The sequence below is a fragment of the Pochonia chlamydosporia genome, chromosome 5, assembly GCF_001653235.2.
Source record: "Pochonia chlamydosporia 170 chromosome 5, whole genome shotgun sequence".
NCBI classification, from domain to species: domain Eukaryota; kingdom Fungi; phylum Ascomycota; class Sordariomycetes; order Hypocreales; family Clavicipitaceae; genus Pochonia; species Pochonia chlamydosporia.
In genome coordinates, this window is record NC_035794.1 from 3,587,758 (window position 1) to 3,602,848 (window position 15,091).

General features: G+C 47.9%; 5 protein-coding genes across 5 annotated transcripts; 3 read left to right on the forward strand and 2 right to left on the reverse strand.

Annotated features, from left to right (window-relative positions):
• Window positions 1-400: 400 nt before the first annotated feature.
• VFPPC_17920 (hypothetical protein) lies at window positions 401-1,403 on the reverse strand (the record flags this gene model as incomplete). Its single annotated transcript, XM_022429591.1, has 2 exons — window positions 401-959; window positions 1,000-1,403. The coding sequence occupies 2 exons, from the start codon at window positions 1,401-1,403 to the stop codon at window positions 401-403; spliced, it is 963 nt and encodes a 320-aa protein (XP_022285355.1).
• A 167-nt stretch (window positions 1,404-1,570) lies between these two features.
• VFPPC_17919 (transaldolase) lies at window positions 1,571-2,899 on the reverse strand (the record flags this gene model as incomplete). The annotated part of the gene is made up of 5 exons (XM_018294072.2): window positions 1,571-1,973; window positions 2,031-2,184; window positions 2,238-2,547; window positions 2,613-2,797; window positions 2,851-2,899. The coding sequence occupies 5 exons, from the start codon at window positions 2,897-2,899 to the stop codon at window positions 1,571-1,573; spliced, it is 1,101 nt and encodes a 366-aa protein (XP_018142563.2).
• A 1,479-nt stretch (window positions 2,900-4,378) lies between these two features.
• Window positions 4,379-6,505, forward strand: VFPPC_06390 (sugar porter (SP) family MFS transporter; the record flags this gene model as incomplete). The annotated part of the gene is made up of 6 exons (XM_018285431.1): window positions 4,379-4,479; window positions 4,539-5,305; window positions 5,398-5,653; window positions 5,721-6,004; window positions 6,054-6,279; window positions 6,337-6,505. 6 exons carry the CDS (start codon window positions 4,379-4,381, stop codon window positions 6,503-6,505), a joined length of 1,803 nt encoding a protein of 600 aa, XP_018142564.1.
• A 1,911-nt stretch (window positions 6,506-8,416) lies between these two features.
• Window positions 8,417-9,201, forward strand: VFPPC_16320 (deoxyribonuclease nucA/NucB domain-containing protein; the record flags this gene model as incomplete). Its single annotated transcript, XM_018294073.1, has 2 exons — window positions 8,417-8,777; window positions 8,837-9,201. 2 exons carry the CDS (start codon window positions 8,417-8,419, stop codon window positions 9,199-9,201), a joined length of 726 nt encoding a protein of 241 aa, XP_018142565.1.
• Window positions 9,202-12,184: 2,983 nt separating this feature from the next.
• VFPPC_06394 ((trans)glycosidase) lies at window positions 12,185-14,861 on the forward strand (the record flags this gene model as incomplete). Its single annotated transcript, XM_018285432.1, has 7 exons — window positions 12,185-12,474; window positions 12,581-12,779; window positions 12,843-13,047; window positions 13,103-13,535; window positions 13,590-14,161; window positions 14,215-14,604; window positions 14,662-14,861. The coding sequence occupies 7 exons, from the start codon at window positions 12,185-12,187 to the stop codon at window positions 14,859-14,861; spliced, it is 2,289 nt and encodes a 762-aa protein (XP_018142566.1).
• Window positions 14,862-15,091: the final 230 nt, after the last annotated feature.

The window sequence follows — 15,091 nt, forward strand, 5'->3', positions numbered from 1 at the left end:
TGGGAACAGGTCTCTCGTGTACATTCCCACCGTAGATGAGAAATAGCGTCAACGAAGCACGAGCTGACGCTTTCCCCTCAACCGTTGAGAAACGCGTGATAGGTACTGGAAGGTAGATAGAACGTGGCTCTGGTTCGCTTCGTGGGCATTGTTGGTACGCTGGGTTCAGCCGTTGGTGCATATTCGCCGTCTTGTGCTTTGGGTTGCACCTGGGCAAGCGTAACCAATCATTCGTAGGTCATGAGACATGGCAGATGCCCTGTAACTTAGGGACAATGCTAGACGTATAAGTAATAGCCCGTGGTGCAAGCTTCATACATGATTTGCTCGCCACCAATCCGCGACTCATTACTAAGTTTCGAAGTCCCAGAATTGGTTCGGAGCGGACCCTTGATAAGGATTACGTTCCCCCCTCCATCAAGAGGCTTGATTGCATGGCATAGTTTGGCACTCCCACAACAGAATCACATAACTCATTTGTTTGCCAAGATGTTGGATCGAGAGGCAGGCCGTCCAGGTCCAACGACTCCGTGCCCTGTGGTATAGCCCCCATTTCTCCAGGAAATCCGGAATCAGAAAATGATTCGGAACTCGGGAGTGGCAATTCCAACTGTCCCTGTAATTGCTGCAGGGGACTCAAAACAGTCACGTCACCTGCACCTGCTACTAAAGCCGGCGTGTTTGTTGCAGGTTCTGCATGAGCCACCTCGGCCATGTTGGAGGGAAACGCATGCGATTCCATGCCTGCGCTCGCTCGCCACATGTTGATTTCGGTGAGAAGTTGCTGCCGCTCGGCGAGTAGTGAGTCTATGACCATCTGGGACTCGGCTGCCTTTTGGTTCGTCGACTGCAGCAGCGATATTGTCTCATCGAGAACAACATGCTTGGAGAGTTTGTTGGAGTCCACGGATTGTAATGAGGGAACTAACGCGGCTAGGTTCTTGTACAAAGTCAGCCTTCTGATGGTAAACTCAAGAGGTTAGGGTGAAGCAGGAACGCGAGCTCACCTGCAACCCTTCCTTGAACGCTTCCCGCCGTGAGCGCTCAAAGACACGGTGAACTGCCCGATCATCTGCAGTCCAGTTCCGTACTCTTTTCTTCTTCTTTTCCATATTTTCTGAATAAGAGGGAGCCATTCCCAGCTGTGATAAGGCGCGTACCAAAATGCCTTTTGCTTCACTGTTGTTGAGAGGATGAGCATATGGCCGAGAGACAGAGATGAGGGACAGGAAACACTTGGGTGGAAACATTCTCCGATTTAGGGAACACTGACTAAATGTATGTCCCCCCAGGTTCTCAGTCTCAGCCAGGGTACCCCAACTGCGGAGCGCGGGGGTGGAGAATGCCGTCAAATGTTTGAACATTGGAGGTGGTGGTTGTGCTATCAACTGATGCGCCATCATGTGGGACTTTAACTCTCTAGTGGCAATAGTACAAATCCCACTCTGTTATTTAATATGCAGCTGGTCATTATAACTGTGTTACAGTCTCAGTTTCTCATATAATTATCGGGACACATGCATTGTATTTTGCAGTTACTCATCTAACAACTAACAAGACAAACGTTCAACTAAACCACACTTTTAAGAGCAACCTCAACCTTGTCTTTGCTCCTCAACTCACCTCCAGTAAACAGCTCCAAGGCAACCGCCAATCTTTCCTTTGTGACCGGATCCGCCTCAATCGCCTTGGCAAGCTCCGCACCACCATTAGCCAGGTAGTCGACATCGGTGCTGGCCAGTTTCCCATCCCATCCCGTCGGGGCTAGCGGATCAATTGCCGCCAGCTTTTCGAATCGCTTCGGTGGCGTGACTGGGGTCTTGTATACGTGGGAAGGCTTCGGCTTTCCCTCCCCGGGTTGCGCGGCAGGATCGTACTTGAGTTCGGCGAGTTGGTTTAGAACGGTGTGGGAGATGGTCGCGGAGTGGCAGCCGAGTTCGCCTGCTGCCATGGCCTCCTGTGGGGAGATGAAGCTGTGTGATGATGAGTTAGAAACAAAAATGTATTATCGTGATCGAAGTTGATTGTACCTTGCATTCTTCAAGAGAGGCTGCTCCTTGCCAGTCTCCTTGTATAAGCGCTCGTACGTTCGTAGAATCTGGTACAGACGAGCGCTCATGGGATGCTCTGTCGCGGGATCCTTGACATTGGGCCAGAGTTTGTGATCATCGTGTGCACGAGTTTCTATGTCCAACATTAGCATGGAGTTGCCTAGTCGATGAATAACTACGCCATACCGTTGTAGTAAGGGCTGATGTAGAGCATGCCAGCTTGGCTACAAGCAATGGCCTGCGCAAGACTGAACAGCGCTGTGCCAAGGGTGGGAATACCCTCTGCACTCAGAATCTTGGCCGCGTTCAAAGCAGGACCAGTAGATGGAATCTTGATGCAGTATCTATCTCTACCGATGCCGGCACGGGCGAACTCTTGGTCGTATAGGCGAGCATGGGAGAGGGTGGCCTGGGTGTCGTAGGCTTTGGAGGGCAATGTCTGGAGGAGGACTCGACCGCGGATGAGGTTGATGTTTTTCTTGCACATCAACACAGCCTGAAAAAGTTTATCAGTCACGCTATTCATGCCAAGCGAAGCATTGGGGCAGAGGTAATGCACACCATTCGGGTATAGATGGCCAACCATCCCTGGTCTTTGAGCTCGTTTGCAGTCTGAGCAAGAAGCTCGGCATTAGACTCATGCCCAAGTTGGATATCGACCCAAAGCTGGTTGCTCGTCTGGTCATGAGGTTTGATTGGCATGGATTTGATGTACTCGGGGTCCATCCAGTCGACATCAATGTTCACTACCAGACATTAGCATTGTAAAAGGAGTCACGTTGATGTACAGGCGACGTACGCTGTTCTTCCAGCTTCTCAAGCCAGGTTTGAGAGTCTTTACTGCCCATTTTGTTGTTTTGCTTTAGCGTGTTTGTTGATGAAAGTTGAATTGGAAGATGTCTGGGCACTGGGCTAGAGGATGGTTTATATGCCCAGATACTTCAGACAGGCCTGGTTAATGTATGCCCAGATCTCTCTAAACTACTCCACCTTATACAACCCATCTTTATCTGTGTGAAAACGGGTCAGCAACAAGCATCTTAACGGCCCAGTAGAGTGGTCGGTGACCCATTGGTCCTGTACAGGTCGGTCGGCTATCAATATGCCGATGTATAGGATATGCTAAGGAGGATATAGGATGTAGACAATAGTTTCCACTAATAAATTTTGATATAGCGGCATATGCTCAAGAGAATAGATCATGTTCATGAATTATTGGTGTTATCATGGTGGTTTCAGCCATCGTTAGCTCTCGATCGTGCTATTCTAACTAGTTTCAGTGGCTATCCGAGTTGACGCAATAATGAAGGTATCAACAACATTGTCATCCTTCCAGTCTACCAGCAACTGTCCCGATGCTGTGACATTAACTTCTCCCATGATATTGAGTAGTGGCGTTGTTGCACTGCACAGGACACAACCAGGTCTAAACGCCAATCCCGGTTGAAGACACAGAGACAGCCAGACTTCAGTGGCGGCGGGGCTTTCCACTGCATCCTGCGGGGTGACAGTCTTCCGGCGGGGTTTCCAGTTGTTGATTGAAGCAATTAAATGATTGGATAATTGTCAAGTTGGTGTGTTGACCTGCACAGGGACACCACGCAGGGCATCATGCACCTCACCACATTCCGAAGTCGGGTCGCACTTACACGAGAGGGGACACACGCAGGGCATACACCAATATTTCCACTTGCCTGTCGGGGTATCGTGTTCCGGTATGCTCCACGCGTGCTGCTTCCGCGGGTGGAGATTTAGGACTGACAGGACATGTCTTGTTGGACGATGTTCATGTTGGCTTTGGGGTTTGGGTAGCTCAACGTAGATTTTGGCCAAGGTACTACGTGATGCATGCATTGATTCCGGAAAAAGGACATTTAGAGCCATGTACATCGAGTAGCTATGCAGCACAAAGGTCTCCGGGCTCGTTAGGCGACGCGTTTGTCCCAACACATTAAGCCAACAACTGGAGATGATGTCCTGCACAGGGAATCTCGGTCTTCAGCCGGGAGGCGCAGATGGAACAATAACGAAGCGCAACTGCCGCTTGCCCGCCTATTGAAGCTTTGGAATGCTCCCCCACACTTCCAACAGTGGCGTCGCGGGGATGAAGCTAGCAGTAATCATGGCGCTGACCATTCAACCTACATGGCCTTCATCAAGCGGTCATTGTTCCGATCGATCAATGAGTCGTGTATAAATATACAATGAAGCTCCAGTAACCCCGTCTTGATATGAGAACTCGAATGGATCAACATTATCATCACGTCCCACAGCACAAAACTGTGTCACCGAGCACCTCAACGTTCTTCTAATCTGTGGCCATCAACATGGGTGCTGAACCCTCAGTTCACGACGTGGACATCAAAGCTGATGCGTTGAGCCATGTCGAAGATGCAGCCCCAGACTACGCTCGCAACATCTATGCCAAGTTCGTACCACAGCGACTGATGAATCCTGTAATTTTTGCCTTGACTAACACAATGTTAGAATCCGCAACCCTCTTGCCGGTATTTCAAGAGATGACCTTAGATTTCACGTATCTTCCTTTTGCCAGGAATACAACCTCGTTGAGAAGGAAGACGTTTTCTTTCGTGGGGCCCTCGTAGCTCAATCCCCAGAGGACTACAACTCAATTCCCGAACTCAGCGATGACGAAAGGCACTGGTTAGCAAAGGAGACAACCCACAGATGGCATCTCCCCAAAGCACTATACTACACCATTGCGCTCTGCTCACTGGGCTCCGCCATCCAGGGATGGGACAACACCGGCGCCAACGGAGCAAATCTCTCGTTCCCCAAAGAATTTGGCATCGAGCATAACAGCTGGCTGATTGGGTGCATCAACGCCGCACCAACCTTGTTTGGCTTGTGCAGCTCATGGGCGGCCGATCCGGTTAACAACTTGCTTGGTCGACGAGGCACCGTCTTTCTAACCGGCCTATTTTGTATCTTTCCCGTACTGGGGCAGGGATTTACACGGAATTGGTGGGAGTTGTTGATATGCAGACTGCTCATGGGCTTGGGCATGGGCATTAAGATCTCGACTATTCCGGTGTACACTGCTGAGGTATCTCCTGCTTCGATTCGAGGTGGTCTTGTGACTAGCTTTCAGATGTGGGTATCTTTTGGCATGTTTATAGGGTATGCTACCAATCTTATTTTCTACAAGGTTGGAAGGTTGGCATGGCGGTTTCAACTGGCTGCTGCTTTTGCGCCTGCTATCCCTGTTGTGATTTGGGTTTGGTACTGTCCTGGTAAGTTGACCCTTGAACATTCACGGTTCCATGCAAGCATTACAGGACGTCTTGCAAAGGCGAAAATGAGAAGGGATACTAACTTGCATTAGAGTCACCCCGTTGGTTGATGAAAAAGGGCCGTTACCTCGAGTCCTTCAAGTCCTTCTGCAGGCTACGAAATACCGAGCTCCAGGCCGCTAGAGACTTGTACTATGCTCACTGTCAAGTCATGGAAGAGCGCGACGCCTTCGCAGGTGCATCTTTCCTTAGCAGAGCGTGGGAATTGGTTGCTGTTCCTCGTTTGCGTCGCGCCACGGTTGCGAGTGCTTGGATTGTCATCAGTCAGCAGTTTTCGGGAATCAATATGTATGACTATCCATTCTTTGAAAGACTCTTTGAGAGATCTAAAGAAGCTAACTAGACCTCTTGACAGTATGGCATTCTACAGCTCCACCATTTTCGCCAATGCAGGCTACTCTGTGCTCAGCAGTCTTCTTGCCTCTCTCGGTTTCGGTATCGTTCTTTTCGTATTTGCTTTCCCGGCAATATACACAATGGATACGTACGGTCGTAGAAATCTGCTTCTCATTACGTTCCCGAATATGGCGTGGTGTCTCCTAGCCGCTGGCCTGTGTTTCCTCTTGCCCACCGACTCTGGCGCGAGGATTCCATTGATTGCTCTTTTTATTTACATCTTTACGGCATTCTATGGACCCGGTAAGCAACAAGCTCTGCAAATATGATGTTCTAGACTGACCCTGTCCAGGTATGGGACCATTGCCATCAATCTACTTCTCGGAGGCATTCCCCCTGTCCCACCGGGAACTAGGAGCCGGCATGACCATTTGCATAAACAACGCTGTCGGCAGTGCATTGAGTCTCACGTTTCCTTCCTTGTTAGATAAAATCACTCCAACTGGCGCGTTTGGCTTCTACGCAGGTCTCAATGTTTTGGCGTTCCTAGTAATTTTCCTCATCGTCCCCGAGACTAAGTACGTATCATCCGGCGTATACTCCATCACCACAAGATGTGTGCTAACCTATGATAGGAAACGGACCCTCGAAGAGTTGGATTACATTTTCAGCGTTCCCACACGAAGACACATTTCATATCAGCTGGGAACTTGGCTTCCGTGGTGGTTCAAGAGATACGTGTTGTTTAATCGAAAGGCTCAGCTCGAGCCTCTTTATGCTCTTCAGGGTGTCACCGATACTTGAGCGCGTGAAAGCGGTCAATTTGTTGTGGCTGGGGTTTGCGTCACTTTAGCACTACTTTGTTCATTTAGTTGAGTTCGGACATGAATAGTATGAATAGTATTACCTAGATTCGTATACAGAGGCAAACGTCACTATAGCGAATGGGTTGCCAATGAGATAAACGTGTCTTTCCGACCTGTTTATCGGCTTTCGCAAGTGGCCTTGGGCAGACTTCGGGTGGAATGATCGGTGAAAGATAGGAACGGCCTTCCTTGTATTCGCCAGGTCCGACTCCGAAAGGGGCATATGTGGTATTTTAAAAAAATACCCATTTGTTAACGTGGTCATATCGCGCTGGGCCAATAAACTCAACTCATTGAATTGTTTACAAATAATTAGCTGCTCAATCTATTAATAAATCACAAGCAAACGCTCAAGGCATATGCCACCAGCCTCACATGCTCATCTTCAGGTAAGATAGTTAGTTAACCTAGTTTATCAAGACAGAACACATCTATAGCGTGCAAGATGCACTTACTTAGATTGCCAGAATGACCGATGGCTATTTTTACGTAGATGCCTATCAAGCGTGTGACGCCAAAAGAGGCGAATCTCCGATCCTCACCGGCCGGACAGCTTCCGAGACGCGGTCCTGGTTCCTGCTTATGGGAGATTCAGCTTACAGCCTCACATGTCCCAATTCAGAATGCAGCGGGAGATCAGTTTCCTAGACCCATTTGTAACTGCCGTATATGTTTGCAAATAATTTTGGGGACTGTTCAGCTGCTCGGCTTCCCGGCAAGAGTGATACGATCGTCGTTACAGTGGACCAGACGGCATATGTAAGCTAGAGCGAGCGATGCAGCGAAAATCATATTCCCAATTTTCCTAATTTGGTGCTGACTGTGGGTTATGCACATGCTGGCTTCGACTGTTTCTGGCCTTGCGATGATCATAGTTGGTTGAAAGAATTTGTTGTTCATATGCAATGAAATATCGTTGGACACAGATCAACAACTCCATTGTTTGTTCGCCCTGCTTATTGTCCATGAGCTATTTCTTCAGTGTAACGGCATGAGACGGAGGTCTCGCGGCATATGCAGCTTACACGCATAGCCCCAACATAAATGGGTAAGCTGTACGAGCCGTCCCCGAATATTTGTTTGGTTTGGTGGTGAGATTGGGCAATGCATGCATGTAGGAACAGCCCCCACGGGCAACTCACGCCGGGAGAGCAACTCAGGCAACTCCTGCGTCCATTATTGGAACCAGCTTGCCGTCTCGCATGAAATAGAACAAAATTAGGCGTGCTGGGTGACTCGTTCTGGGTGGCAGCATCAGATCATTGATCGGACATCTTCCATGTCTTTTGCAATAATGAGAACCCGGACGAGACTTTGATCCTTCACAGACTTACGAACCGCGTACGAGCTTCTCTACATAACTTATGTCTGAAATATTTGTCATTCTGAGCAATATCTTGTGATATTGGAGGTCAATCATTGCAGGGATTCATTATTGAGTGCGGCTGCGACATCCGTATTTGTGCACAAGTCGAATGATACCCATATCAGTCAGCCTTACTCGATGCTAAGAGTTTCAGTAACCAAACCCGAGGCTGGGTATTGTATCATGATAGGCTGAGGACCGTAACACTTGTCTCTTTGGTTACCATACTGTCAGCATTCCTTTGTAGATCAAAGGGGAATCGTCGGGGCAGTGCCATAATTTCGGATTGCAACGGAGTAGAATATGCAAGTGAGATTATATTACTTGATGGAAAATGCTTCACTAACAGTCTCCTGTGTTGTCTGGTAAAATCTGATAACTATTTAACTGCTTGATATTCGCTTCATATCAACGTCCAGATCATTACCATCAACTCTCAACACAAACAAGTCACTTATTCCTCCAATATCCATCACTTTCAAAATGCACGTCACTGTTGCTACCGCTGTTATTCTTCTCGCTGGCTCAGCTGCGGCCAAGGGTGTCGTTTACGACTGCGAGAAGACTCCAGAAATCTGCCTCAACACCTGCTGGGCAATCAAATGCCAGGGCAACACTGCGACTCTCCATGGCGGAGGTCAGAGCAAAGCCACTGCTAAGAAGTATGGCGATGACAACCGCAAGAAATGGAGCTACGACAAGGATCCTTGCAAGAAGAAGGGCTGGGCTTGGAAGGGAGGCAACTCCCCTGACGAGTATCCCTATGCTTCTTCCAAGGAAGGCGGTCAGAGTGACTTTGCTAAGAAAGTTGCACTTCGATGTGTTCCTGGCAAGGAACAGCAACGTAAGTCTCCTTCTCCACTCACTTCTGGCTGTCAACTTTATAGCTAACAACATTTACAGGACAAGGACGCAAGGTTAGAGGCATTGCGACCAGCAAGAAGGGAGAACAATGGAACACCAAGTGGGACAAGATTAGCAAGCTTTCCCAAGACTGGTGCGGCCCTAAGCCGAAGTGCAAGAATGATGGTCACCAGTTTGTTTCTGGCGGTCCTAATGGTCCTTGGAAACTGGCTTCTAACCCTAAGGTGGCTCGTGACGTGTTCAATTACTCTGAGGATGGCGACAGCGCTTGGGTTGAGAGCCGTGACCTCCCTGAAGATGTTGATATTCCAGAGGACTTTGAAGAAGATGACGGTGATGACGGCGAAGTGGAAACTCGAGAAGTCGAGGAAGAGAATGATGTTGAGCTCGAAGCTGATGAATAAATACGAAACGCTGCCGGCGTTTGTTGAATAGCAACAATCACTTTGTTGGAGTGATAGAGGGTAGATGTGGATAGAGGATTACTACTGCACTTGGAAGTCTCAAGAGCCGGAGAGATCTATGTACACTTTCATTCTTTAGATTGCCATGGTTTTACTTTCAAATTGAACTCTTTCATCCATTAAGTCGTCTGTCATTGAACTATCAGAAATATAATGTCACAATGATTCAAACTACTATTGCAGGTCTTAGGTGAACGTCTACTTATGACCCAAGTTTAGTGACATAGCAAGCAGACTATTCTTCTTTCTTTTTCCTTACTAGAGGAACAGCTCTTAACACTAAATGCCGTTCAATCAGCGGACCGTTCCATAGAAAAAACAGGGGCAGCAGGCTATGCTTTGACTATCCAAGGGCCATATCGCCGATCTGCTCTCCTTCTAGGGTTGCGTGTTGTTAATGTGGAAAAAGTGTCCCATTGTTGCTTACAGGAGTCAGCATGTGCTCCAGTGTACATCACAATGGTCCATGTAAGATTCATTGGGGCAGTGCACTAGAGATTTGCCATGTTGCAGATCGATCTGAGTCGCCCATCCAACTTGAAGAGCGTGAACGAGGGCTTGCCGTCTTTCACGCTCCGCATGGAGGCGGAATGTACAGTAACTTGGCAATATCAAGTTTCTCATTCTCTTCTCATCTTGGTGATGCACATATTTGCTCCACATTTGTTCAATGTTCTATTTCAGATGGGCAAATGCATGTAAGATGACGTGTTGAATTGGCTTGCATGAATATAACGTAATGTATGGATGGTCCACTCGGTGGTTAAAAGTTGCCTATAATAATGCTGTTGCACTGTGGCTTGGCTTTGCGCTCACAACTTCTCCAAAAGGCAGCACGACCAACACCGCAGAGATTCTACACACACATATCCAGTCTTTCATCAAATTCTAACAAACTTCATCAATACGCTCCACTATTTTCATCTCCTACCATGGGTGTTACGCTGCGTAGCGAGTCTACCAAGACCGTCAAGTTCCCAATCGTGTGCACGGTAGACATAGATGTCCAGGTTTGTTGCAACGCGCCGTCTCCAAAGAACCTGAACTTAACCACGACTAGATCTTGAAACCCCTTCTGTCCCACAACGAGCTCGTACTAGCGGCCAGGAAGGATCTCTCAGAATTGATAACAGACGAAAATGACGAAAGGCTCGACTCGTTTCAGACTCCCTTCACAGAAGATCCTCCGGAGACCTATGACGCGCTGGGGACATTGATGGATGCACTCAAATCTGGACGCCAAGGTGAAGTTAGTCAGAAAGCCTTTGTGATTCTCGACGAAAGAACTGCAGGAGACGGAAACACGTGCCAAGTCGCAGTTGACGGACGAAATGAAGAGGATGGTAACGAGATCCAAGTCGCTTTTCGTTGCGAACTATCATCAGCCACTCACGGCCTTGCAGCTGTTGAAGGATCTACAAACAGCCAGTTAACCAAAGTCATACGCGATCTACGCAACGAAGCTGCCATGGTCGGCGGGTTATGGAACAAGCAGCGCGTAGATGAATTGAGAGCCAGACCCAAACGTATTGATGTCGGCGACTACCCTCCCCATGAAAACTGGGATGATGCTTGTGGGCCAGAAGACCCAGACACAGATATCCCATATTATCCCATCTTTAGGACCGCAGACATTAGTCTCAAGGTAAGTTCCAGAGCTGTATTAGGACAACACGAGCTAACACGATAATCCCCCAGACGATCAACCAATTTCTCCAAGAGAGCTACGACCAGGACTGGGGCGATGAGGAGATCGCCGGACCGTCTATGGCATTTGTAACTTCTATTGACAAGGCTCCATTCCATTCTGGAAAGGCTGGGAAACAGCTTGATTCGGTGCCGCATGTGCCGTCTGTCTTGATTGGCGCCTCTGCAATTGAATGCGATGCGATTGTGCGCAGCCGCTTTCCTGTAAACGGGGCTGATTCTGAGATGAATTACAACTTGTTTATTGTCCTGGACGAACTTACTGAGAAGGACAAGACGGTTCTTGTTGCGGCTAATAACGAATTGGGTGGCCAGTTGCTGTTGGGCAGGACTGACTTCAAGTCAGCCTTGACAGTCTTGGTGGCACCTTCGGATACGAGTTTGACGGTGGACAGCCAGATCAATAGTGCTACCACTGAGGGATCGGGGATTGTATATGACGATTGAGTTTTGGCATCAGAGATAGATTAGTCATATACTCGACAAACTTTGACAGTCACAAGTGTGTACAGCAAAATTAAACTGCCATGGAAAGAAACTCTACTCCACTTGCATTAATAACCACATCGTGCTAAATTGGCCCATAACAATAAGCACTTCATTGCTATTTACATTGTGTTGTTGGTTATCAGATACGTTAGTTGTCCCAATTGGGAGTGGCCTTACTGATTGCATAACTAGTTCCATGTCTTAACTCAAACAAGGATTAACCGTAACTAGCACTTACTCCTTCCCAAATTAGCTCCCCGGATGAGTCTTTCATTCAACTAATTTTATCGAGCAACAATAGTGCTGGTTTTGTCTTTCTACCCTTGATGTTTCCCACATCTTAAGTATTAATACAGTTGTCGAATACCGTCCCATCATCAGAAACTGGCATTTCCGTCCTTCAGCTACCGGCAACCTCTTTTCCCATCCCAGACGCCTCAACCAAATGTCAACATGCGTAGTGACGTACCCCCCACTCGGGCAAGTAACCAGAATTACAACCCCGAGTCTTGAGTTTAGCTGCATCTTGCAGCTTGAGTCCCAGCACAGAAACAAGCCGTGGGAGGTGGTGCTTCGCTATGCCCCAGTCCATTCCGACACATGTAACGAAGTCGTGTTGACTCGCTCTCAACGGGCTGTCTTGCACGCACATAAACAACCAGACACGACAGATGAGATATTATACGAGACAGAGATAGAGTTTACTACTGCTCTTCAGTTTGAGATTATGTACAGAATCGGTCACACAGAGCCGTGGACGACAGCAGAGCAGGAAGCAAAAGCCAATAGCATCATCGTACTAGCACCGCAAGTCAGTGATCTTGGCAAGAAGTCCGCCAGTCTAAATGACTATCTCGAAGATTTGAATCGCGATCTTAAAGTACGACTTCTGTCCGACAGCGCAAATGCAGAAGTCACATCATGGCTGGTAGAAACTCCAGTTGCACCAGCGCCCGGAGAATTTCCACACATGGAGCAAGTCATGTTGGGGCAACCGTTTGGCGGCAAGTTTCTGAGGTAAGCTTGGCATGTAGGCTGTATTGAAGAGTTGACATGTACGCGAGAGTATCTTTGGATCACATTTCAAATGTTTTATTTGTATCATTGACTTATATTTCTATAGGTGGTTTGGTATTTCTCGGAACAAGAAGTCCTGGATGGCTCCTCGACAAGGCAAAAGTTACTTCAAGATTGATGTTTCAGCAATATTTTGCTCGTTCCTAAATGCCCGTGGTCAGCATCTTCAAGTTCTTGGACTTAGTGGCCTTGAGAATGTTATGACCGTTTTCGGTGACAATAATGAGGGTGCACTGATGATAAAGGTTCGTGAGCCTTCTCAGTTATAGCTGACAGACCTCGCCTGAGAATCTTACTGATAACCTTAGATTCGCAATGAACGCCCCTTTCCAGGTTACGGAAGAGTCATTGTCAGTGTTGGAGATGACTTTGACAGAGCTCTAGAGAGCACTATGCAACAAGCAAGGGCAATATTTAGATCCGTGGAGCTGCCAAATCCTGAGGCTGGGGATCGGATGAGCTCAGGTGTCGAGCGAAGCTGGGCTGACCAGTGGCTTAACGGGCTGCTTTACAGTATGTTTTGCCATGGAGTTTAACAGTTTCACTCAGACCACTAATCCGTTTCAAGGACCCCCAGTTAATGACGGCAAGCTGCTCACCGCAGAAGGGATTGCGGCATCTTTGGATACTCTGACATCTAAAGGAATCAATCTCAGTGGCGTCATACTACCCGACGCCTGGCAAAACGTCGATCATAGTAAACCCAGTCGCTACCATGCCGGTCTGGTAGATTTTGAGGCCGACACTACCTCGCTCAAGTTAGGGCTGAAAGATATCATCAGCAATATCAAAACAAAACACCAATCCATTCGACAAGTTATCCTCAGCCACCCGATTTTCGGACACTGGGGCGGCATATCGTCAAATGGGCGCCTCACGGAAAATTATGCAACCATACCGGTGGAGAGATCGGAGGCTATTCAGCCAGGAGAGAATATCAACCTCACCATCCCACTGATCGCCCCGGAAGATATTAAAAGGTTCTATCACGACTATTATAGGTAAGCTGCCCACAGGCCCAGGCCCCCCATTACGCTTAAACTAAACGTCTGCAGCTTCCTATCTTCCTGCAACATTACATCCGTCCAAGCCGATGCAGTCTATTTGCTAGAGACTCTTTCCTCAGCAAGTTCGCGTTGCTCCATAGCAGACCGATACCTTGATGCTCAACATGCTGCTGCACAAGTCAACTTTAATGAGCACAGCCTGGTCAGCATGTCCTTGGCACCTTGCGCTCTGTTTCATACACTCAAGGTCTCCGAGACAGACAGAAAGCAAGTCGTTCGAAATAGTGCCGCGTTTCCGAATCACAAGGAGTACATTTTTGTCAACGCACACAACGCAATCCTTTCCGCGGCCGTCGGCAATATCCCAGATTGGGGTCCAATAGAAAGTACTAGCGAGCTCGGTGCCTTCCACATAGCTGCGAGGAATATTTCCGGTGGTCCATTGCAAATCAGTTCATTTGATGGCTCAGATGAAGATGACATGCGGCTAGTGCAACAAGTATCGGGATCAACAGGGTTGAACAAAACCGTAGTCCTTCGACCTACTGGGTTGGGCAGAGCGATCAATCCGTACATCGCCCGTGAGGATAATGCGCTTCTGAAAATTGGAAACACACATGGTAGCTATTAGCCACTGCCTTACTCTGTAATCAATTTACTGACAATTACTCAGACACAGAATTCTCAACTATTTCTTTTCTTGGGCTCTTTAATACTGCAGACCAGACGGCGACAGAGCTCATCAGGCTCCAGGATTTCCCAAGAGTGAACCCCCAACAGAAGTATATCATCAAAACATCGTCTTCAGGTGTCATCAGCAACTTCGAGAATGGCGATAGTTCATCCTCGCTGCTGGTGCATCTTCAGCCCTCAAAATTTGAAGTTTTGTCCGCCTGTCCATTGAAAGAAATCTCTCAGGCAGGCGCTAAAAGCAATTTCCAAGTCGCTGTCCTCGGCCTCCAGGGGAAGTTGATTGGTGCTACCGCAATAATGAGTAGCGCCTACGAGCTCGAAGACGGCCAACTCTGCGTCAAAGCTGTGCTGAAAAGCCTCGGCATATTAGGTACAGGAGGCCCAAAGATTGCCCATGGTAGCTAAAAACTGACAAGGCTTGACATAGAATTTTACATTTCAAACCTTTCGCAACGAACAATCGACGAAAGCAAGATGAAACTTCGAATTCAAGGCAAGAAACTCTCTTCATGTCCATTCGTCGTCGACGTGACACGGCGAGTGCTCAGCGTAGACTTGGAGTACATTTGGAAGACGGAGAAGATTGAGAGCAAAACAGATGAGATATATGTAGAGTTACTTATCTAAATTCTCTATATGCTCTCTCTGGCGTTCGGGGTATAAAATGTCCAGTTTAATATTATTGGAACACAATCCCAAACGACTTTGCCTGGAGACGGGGTGAAAGGGCTGGTTGTTGGATTGAGGGTTAGGGTTAGCAACACCGCGCGGGACAAAACATTTCCGATTGCGTTTCAACTCATAAATACTTGCCCCACGAGGCATATTCGTGCAATTGATCTCTCATCGATTAAAGC